Genomic DNA, 8761 nt, shown 5'->3' on the forward strand with positions numbered 1-8761 from the left:
TTTGACTTTGGAACATGTTTTAAAACTCAAATGTAATGCAAATGTCACTTACATATGAACAAATATAAATCAGTGTTAATGATTAGATAATTATTGTTCATATATCATGAATAAATACAGGTTAATTACACTTTTCTACTATTACGTGGGGGGGCTTTTATTTGGAACGTTTCTGAAATTCTGTGACCCGGAAGCTTGTTTTGTGTGCGTTGCTGACGAGACGCTGGTTATTTTTTCGACCTAGCTAGGTCGTGGTCTGACAGCTGCTACGTGTATCTAGCCAGTAGCCACAGTTTTTAATGTTTTATTATTACGTTTTTTATAAATTCGTGCGTTACTAAGGTCAAAGAGTTGTAGATCCTTATGGTCAAGAAAGGAGTGTGAATTGTTGAATTTGTTGTAAAAGTTATTTCACTCTATTCTGACTGATGCAACAACATGTCAACACATGTCAATCGTCCGCTATTCTGGGTAATCAGGAGGTACACCCGGGAACATCTCCGACAATGTAACGTTTTGAACAAGCGAACACTAGGACGAGTTTCCGGTGCTTCTGTCGGTTACAAACAGCACTCAACGGGAGATAACACCTGTTATGTCAACAATGTACCCACCATTTGGACCACAGGAGGAGGTGGCAGGGGCAGTGGCTCAGATCGGACTACTCTCCTCAAGTCAGTCGCTGTTGGGTTGGGACTCGGTAGTGCGGCAGTTCTGCATTTCAGAGGGGATGAGGAGAACGTTTGTGAGAGGAGAGCTTTACTTTGTGGTTCGATCCTAGAACGTGTCTTGTCAACAGCTCACTGTGCCTCCCCTTTCAAACCCGACAGTCCACGATTCAAGTACAACTTCATTGCGGATGTGGTCGAAAAATCTACGCCCGCTGTCGTGTATATTGAAATCGTCGGCCGGTAAGATCATATGATCACTTTTATGCAGTTGATATTTATTTTGTTATTATGACAAACTAGCCTGAGTGCCAGTCCCGTTCGTGCTATCATGCCAACTCCTTGTCACTGATTATCATGTCATGTTTAGATTGAAAATGACAGCAATGGAGTTGGCAAGAGCACAAACAGATCTGGGACCAAGTTAATGATAAACCCTGACCAACAATTGCTCTCCATCCAGGGACTCTGCACTGCAGCTGACCCTGTGCCTGTGTGTGTGTACAGTTGAAGTAGGAAGTTTACATACAACTTAGCCAAATACATTTAAATTTAGTTATTCACAATTCCTGACATTTAATCCTAGTAAAAATGCCCTGTCTTAGGTCAGTTAGGATCACCACTTTATTTTAAGAATGTGAAATGTCAGAATAATAGTGGAGTGATTTATTTAAGCTTTTATTTCTTTCATCACATTCCCAGTGGGTCAGAAGTTGACATACACTCAATTAGTATTTGGTAGCATTGCCTTTAAATTGTTTAACTTGGGTCAAACGTTTCGGGTAGCCTTCCACAAGCTTCCCACAATAAGTTGGGTGAATTTTGTCCCATTCCCCCTGACAGAGCTGGTGTAACTGAGTCAGGTTTGTAGGCCTCCTTGCTCGCACACACTTTTTCAGTTCTGCCCACAAATGTTCTATAGGATTGAGGTCTGGGCTTTGTGATGGCCACTCCAATACCTTGACTTTGTTGTCCTTAAGCCATTTTGCCACAACTTTGGAAGTATGCTTGGGGTCATTGTCCATTTGGAAGACCCATTTGCGACCAAGCTTTAACTTCCTGACTGATGTCTTGAGATGTTGCTTCAATATATCCACATAATTTTCCTTCCTCATGATGCCATCTATTTTGTGAAGTGCACCAGTCCCTCCTGCAGCAAAGCATCCCCACAGCATGATTCTGCCACCCCCATGTTTCACGGTTGGGATGGTGTTCTTTGGCTTGCAAGCAGCCCCCTTTTTCCTCCAAACATAACGATGGTCATTATGGCCAAACAGTTTTATTTTTGTTTTATCAGACCAGGGGACATTTCTCCAAAAAGTAAGATCTTTGTCCCCATGTGCAGTTGCAAACCGTAGTCTGGCTTTTTATAGCGGTTTTGGAGCAGTGACTTCTTCCTTGCTGAGTGTGGCCTTTCAGGTTATGTCGATATAGTACTCGTTTTACTGTGGATATAGATACTTTTGTACCTGTTTCCTCCAGCATCTTCACAAGGTCCTTTGCTGTTGTTCTGGGATTGATTTGCAACTCTAGGAGACAGAACACGTCTCCTTCCTGAGCGGTATGACGGCTGCGTGGTCCCATGGTGTTTATACTTGCGTACTATTGTTTGTACAGATGAACGTGGTACCTTCAGGCGTTTGGAAATTGCTCCCAAGGATGAACCAGACTTGTGGAGGTCTACCTTGCTGATTTCTTTTGATTTTCCCATGATGTCAAGCAAAGAGGCACTGAGTTTCAAGGTAGGCCTTGAAATACGTCCACAGGTACACCTCCGATTGACTCAAATTATGTCAATTAGCCTATCAGAAGCTTCTAAAGCCATGACATCATTTTCTGGAATTTTGCAAGCTGTTTAAAGGCACAGTCAACTTAGTGTTTGTAAACTTCTGACCCACTGGAATTGTCATCCAGTGAATTATAAGTGAAATAATCTGTCTGTAAACAATTGTTGGAAAAATTACTGGTGTCATGCACAAAGTAGATGTCCTAACCGACTTGCCAAAACTATAGTTTGTTAACAAGAAATGTGTGGAGTGGTTGAAAAACAAGTTTTAATGACTCCAACCTAAGTGTATGTATACTTCCGACTTCAACTGTATCTGGGGGTGTTGGGAAAATGCCGTTCAAAATTTCCGTTATAACCAATGGACAATAACGTATTCTATTCTAATAATGTTCCACTATGACACTGACAGGCACCCGTTCTCCGGTCGGGAAGTCCCCATCTCGAATGGTTCTGGGTTCATCATCAGCAGTGATGGGCTCATAGTCACCAATGCCCATGTAGTGGCCAATAAGAGAGGAGTCCGGGTCAAGCTAACCAATGGGGAGACGTATAACGCCACTGTTCAAGACGTTGATCAGGTGGCGGACATAGCCACTATAAAAATAAATGCCCAGGTAAGATAAGGTTATGATTGAGACGTGACACCCTCTCCCTACTCTCTCTGTCTCTCCTCTCTGTAGTACCCTCTCTACTCTCGCTCGCTCTCTGTCTCCTCTCTGTAGCACCCTCTCCCTACCCTCTCTTAACTGTATGTCTCTCCTCTCTGTAGCATCCTCTCTCTCGCCTCTCTGCAGCACCCTCTCTCCTCTCTGTAGCACCCTCTCTCCTCTCTGTAGCACCCTCTCTCCTCTCTGTAGCACCCTCTCTCCTCTCTGTAGCACCCTCTCTCTCTCTCCTCTCTGTAGCACCCTCTCTCCTCTCTGTAGCACCCTCTCTCCTCTCTGTAGCACCCTCTCTCTCTCTCCTCTCTGTAGCACCCGCTCTCCTCTCTGTAGCATCCTCTCTCTCTCCTCTCTGTAGCACCCGCGCTCCTCTCTGTAGCACCCTCTCTCCTCTCTGTAGCATCCTCTCTCGCCTCTCTGTAGCACCCTCTCTCCTCTCTGTAGCACCCTCTCTCCTCTCTGTAGCACTCTCTCTCTCCTCTCTGTAGCACCCGCTCTCCTCTCTGTAGCACCCTCTCTCTCTCCTCTCTGTAGCATCCTCTCTCTCTCCTCTCTGTAGCACCCGCTCTCCTCTCTGTAGCACCCTCTCTCCTCTCTCCTCTCTGTAGCACCCTCTCTCCTCTCTGTAGCACCCGCTCTCCTCTCTGTAGCACCCTCTCTCCTCTCTCCTCTCTGTAGCACCCGCTCTCCTCTCTGTAGCACCCGCTCTCCTCTCTGTAGCACCCTCTCTCCTCTCTGTAGCACCCTCTCTCCTCTCTCCTCTCTGTAGCACCCTCTCTCCTCTCTGTAGCACCCGCTCTCCTCTCTGTAGCACCCTCTCTCCTCTCTGTAGCACCCTCTCTCCTCTCTGTAGCACCCGCTCTCCTCTCTGTAGCACCCTATTCTCCTCTCTGTAGCACCCTCTCTCCTCTCTCCTCTCTGTAGCACCCGCTCTCCTCTCTGTAGCACCCTCTCTCCTCTCTGTAGCACCCTCTCTCCTCTCTGTAGCACCCTCTCTCCTCTCTCCTCTCTGTAGCACCATCTCCCTCTCTCCTCTCTGTAGCACCCTCTCCGTCTCTCCTCTCTGTAGCACCCTCTCCGTCTCTCCTCTCTGTAGCACCCTCTCCGTCTCTCCTCTCTGTAGCACCCGCTCCCTCTCTCCTCTCTGTAGCACCCTCTCTCCTCTCTGTAGCACCCTCTCCGTCTCTCCTCTCTGTAGCACCCTTTCTCCTCTCTCCTCTCTGTAGCACCCTCTCCCTCTCTCCTCTCTGTAGCACCCTCTCCCTACCCTTTAACTGTGTCTCTCTCCTCTCTGTAGCACCCTCTCCCTACCCTCTCTCTGGGGCTGTCGTCGGATGTGCGTCAGGGGGAGTTTGTGGTTGCCATGGGCAGCCCGTTCGCCCTGAGGAACACCATCACGTCAGGTATTGTCTCCTCAGTCCAGCGGGGCAGCAAGGAGCTGGGTCTGTCCAAACCCAACATGGACTATATCCAGACAGACGCTGCCATCGATGTGAGTACCCTGGTCTATTTACAGTAACCCTAACCTGCTAGTAAAGCATTGACAGTAACCCTAACCTGCTAGTAAAGCATTGACAGTAACCCTAACCTGCTAGTAAAGCATTGACAGTAACCCTAACCTGCTAGTAAAGCATTGACAGTAACCCTAACCTGCTAGTAAAGCATTGACAGTAACCCTAACCTGCTAGTAAAGCATTTACAGTAACCCTAACCTGCTAGTAAAGCATTGACAGTAACCCTAACCTGCTAGTAAAGCATTGACAGTAACCCTAACCTGCTAGTAAAGCATTGACAGTAACCCTAACCTGCTAGTAAAGCATTGACAGTAACCCTAACCTGCTAGTAAAGCATTGACAGTAACCCTAACCTGCTAGTAAAGCATTGACAGTAACCCTAACCTGCTAGTAAAGCATCGACAGTAACCCTAACCTGCTAGTAAAGCATTGACAGTAACCCTAACCTGCTAGTAAAGCATTGACAGTAACCCTAACCTGCTAGTAAAGCATTGACAGTAACCCTAACCTGCTAGTAAAGCATTGACAGTAACCCTGATAGTAAAGCATTGTGGTCCACTGCCGTCGATGTAACTCCACTGGTCTGGTCATGGATGTGAGCTAATCGGCTGTAGTAATTTAGTAGACACTCTTGTCCAGAGAAACGTACAATCGGTGTGTTCAGCTTGTAAGGAACCATTAGTATGAACAACCACATATCACAAGCCGCTATCTGCTAAATCAGTGCTAGTACGAGTAAAACGTTTTGTTCTCCAAATGTGTGAATCAAGTTGTATTTGTCACATGCGCCGAATACAACAGGTGTAGACCTTACAGTGAAATGCTTACTTACAAGCCCTTAACCAACAATGCAGTTTTAATAAAAAATAAAAAATTAAAGTAACAAATAATTAAAGAGCAGCAGTAAAAATAACAGTAGCGAGGCTATATACAGGGGGTACCAGTACAGAGTCAATGTGCGGGGGCACCGGTTAGTCAAGGTAATTGAGGTCATATGTACATGTAGGTAGAGTTAAAGTGACTATGCATAGATAATAATCAGAGAGTAGCAGCAGCGTAAAAGAGGGGGTGGGGGGGCAATGCAAATAGTCCGGGTAGCCATTTGATTAGCTTATGGCTTGGGGGTAGAAGCTGTTAAGAAGCCTCTTGGACCTAGACTTGGCGCTCCGGTACCGCTTGCCGTGCGGTAGCAGAGAGAACAGTCTATGACTAGGGTGGCTGGAGTCTTTGACCATTTTTAGGGCCTTCCTCTGACACCGTGATCAATAATGCGTCTGGCTTGTTCTGTCTTGCAGTTTGGGAATTCTGGAGGGCCTCTGATTAATCTGGATGGTGAGGTGATCGGCATCAACACCATGAAGGTGACGGCAGGGATCTCCTTCGCGATCCCCTCGGATCACGTCAAACACTTCCTGAACCAAGCCTCCGACAAGAAGAGTGAGTTACTTTACCGTGCGTGGTCCCAGATCTGTTTGTGCTGTCCTGCCATTTCCTATGTTGGCTCCTATGGTCATGGTGGGACTATAGGACTAGACCAGACACCACCAACAGATCTGAGACCAGGCTAATAGGACCATAGACCCTTGCAGTTATTTGTACTTCTTGGAAGTGTTGGTTTTTGTGATTCTCTCCTAGAGTCTCGGTTGGGGGAGTTGGACACCAAGCGGAGATACATCGGCGTCATGATGCTGACCCTGACTCCAAGGTAAAGGTCATATGACAGCAGGAAAGCTATCACCTACCTGGGGTAATGGAGGAATGACAGTGGAGGATTTAGTCATAGTTGAATGTCTTCTGTTGCAGTATCATTGCCGAGTTGAAGCTGAGGGATTCCTCCTTCCCTGACGTCACTCACGGGATCATGATCCACCGGGTCATCATGGGCTCTCCAGCCAATAGGTGAGCACAGTGTTGTAACGTCTATGGGCTCTCCAGCCAATAGGTGAGCACAGTGTTGTAACGTCTATGGGCTCTCCAGCCAATAGGTGAGCACCATGTTGTAACGTCTATGGGCTCTCCAGCCAATAGGCGAGCACCGTGTAATGTCCATATAAGGTCTCCATATTCAATTAAAATCCCAGGGCAGGTATGAAGCTAGGTGACAGTGTCGTTATAACCCTCCACAGGGCAGGTATGAAGCTAGGTGACAGTGTCGTTATAACCCTCCACAGGGCAGGTATGAAGCTAGGTGACAGTGTTGTTATAACCCTCCACAGGGCAGGTATGAAGCTAGGTGACAGTGTCGTTATAACCCTCCACAGGGCAGGTATGAAGCTAGGTGACAGTGTTGTTATAACCCTCCACAGGGCAGGTATGAAGCTAGGTGACAGTGTCGTTATAACCCTCCACAGGGCAGGTATGAAGCTAGGTGACAGTGTCGCTATAACCCTCCACAGGGCAGGTATGAAGCTAGGTGACAGTGTCGTTATAACCCTCCACAGGGCAGGTATGAAGCTAGGTGACAGTGTCGTTATAACCCTCCACAGGGCAGGTATGAAGCTAGGTGACAGTGTCGTTATAACCCTCCACAGGGCAGGTATGAAGCTAGGTGACAGTGTCGTTATAACCCTCCACAGGGCAGGTATGAAGCTAGGTGACAGTGTCGTTATAACCCTCCACAGGGCAGGTATGAAGCTAGGTGACAGTGTCGTTATAACCCTCCACAGGGCAGGTATGAAGCCAGGTGACAGTGTCGTTATAACCCTCCACAGGGCAGGTATGAAGCCAGGTGACATAGTGCTGGAGATCAACGGCACCAAGGTGAACACGTCGGAGGAGATCTACAACGCCGTGAGGACCAGCGACAGCATCACCATGGTGATCAGGAGGGGTCAGGACCTACTCAGGCTACACATGACCCCAGAGTTCACAGAGTGATGTCATCAAACGTTGCCGGTTAGTGGAGCCACATGATATACAGGTAGTGTACGAAGAAGAGGACAGCTGGGACACTGAAGAGGACAGGGATACTGAATGATCACACCCACAACATGCGTAGAGACAGACTATCACATCACTATCTGTGTGGTTCTACACATGAGATAAACCACTGGTTTACTGGATGTTTGGATAGAAGTAATGTGAGATATAAGATGGGCTATTAACACAGAGTTCGACATAGCAGCCAACTTTAAAGGCGAGTCCAGACTGACTGATATACAAATCACCTTGTATCATAAATAACTACTCAATATTATTTGTAGATCCATCAGTCAGTCACAATTTACATGATACATAAAGGTTTTGATGCGCTTGAACACTGCCTACAATGGGTTTACAGTTGTGAGATAAGATGGGCTAAGATTAACACGGTATTAGTCAGATACTGTAACTGAAGGCTGAAGGAAGTGACAGTTGGTTGCGCAGGTCTTGAAAGATCAATAGACAGATTGGGTTCAAACCAAGACACTGCCCTCTCAACAGACCGCCATGTGATTTGTAATGAAGCAGAGACTTATACTGAAATATTGAGCTATAAGGCTCTGCACTGAGGTATTTACAGTATTATGACATCAATATACATCTATTTACTTGTATTGTTTGGTGGTGGAATTACAACCTCATTGAAAATCTGATGTAACCAAGAAGGGGCGTGATTCAATCCGTTCTGTGGTAGATCCGCGTTATAGCGTGCTTGACATTTTAAAGGTAATTTCTAATACAGCCGACATATGAAACGTTTACCATTAATGCGATCTCTGCGAACGCTGTGAAATTCGATCGGATTAAATCCTGACCAAGGTTGTAAGGCACAACTATCAGGGTTTTCACTATAATATACTATGTGCAAGATTTTTACTGAAAGGTCACTACAATAAACGATTAAAAAATGTTGATGTTTCCAAGTCCGATACAGTCCTACCAATCTCAGCAACCCAGAACAGAAAACCTCACAGATGTTAGTCTCTCCATGAGAGATTACTGTACAACACACTTTACTTGTTTGTTTTTGGTAAAGCAGGTAGTAGGTTAGCATATTTCACTTTCTACTTCCTGCACATGTCTTAAAGACAGGCTCAGGTTGGGTTGTAAGAAGTAGGCATTGGTCTGAAGCCAAAAAAGGAAATTCACATGTGCACCACAATGCCTACTTCACTGACGCTCTACCAAGGTTTTCCAGCACACAGC

At 46.3% G+C, this 8761-nt stretch overlaps 1 protein-coding gene across 1 annotated transcript; it reads left to right on the forward strand.

Annotated features, from left to right (window-relative positions):
- The first annotated feature begins 204 nt into the window (after positions 1-204).
- On the forward strand, positions 205-8465 carry LOC121547701 (serine protease HTRA2, mitochondrial). The gene is made up of 7 exons (XM_041859097.2): positions 205-911; positions 2867-3071; positions 4417-4611; positions 5929-6070; positions 6269-6338; positions 6437-6532; positions 7345-8465. Exons 1-7 carry the CDS (start codon positions 439-441, stop codon positions 7508-7510), a joined length of 1347 nt encoding a protein of 448 aa, XP_041715031.1. The 5' UTR covers positions 205-438; the 3' UTR covers positions 7511-8465.
- Positions 8466-8761: the final 296 nt, after the last annotated feature.

The sequence above is a fragment of the Coregonus clupeaformis genome, chromosome 31 (genome assembly GCF_020615455.1).
Source record: "Coregonus clupeaformis isolate EN_2021a chromosome 31, ASM2061545v1, whole genome shotgun sequence".
NCBI classification, from domain to species: domain Eukaryota; kingdom Metazoa; phylum Chordata; class Actinopteri; order Salmoniformes; family Salmonidae; genus Coregonus; species Coregonus clupeaformis.

What these genes read in the sequence shown, in the direction of transcription:
- LOC121547701 (XM_041859097.2), top strand. Translation starts at nt 439, where the DNA reads ATGTCAACACATGTCAATCGTCCGCTATTCTGGGTAATCAGGAGGTAC. An exon ending in TATATTGAAATCGTCGGCCG is followed by an intron (nt 912 to 2,866) that starts GTAAGATCATAT and finishes TGACACTGACAG; the next exon opens with GCACCCGTTCTCCGGTCGGG. An exon ending in ATGGGCTCTCCAGCCAATAG is followed by an intron (nt 6,533 to 7,344) that starts GTGAGCACAGTG and finishes AACCCTCCACAG; the next exon opens with GGCAGGTATGAAGCCAGGTG.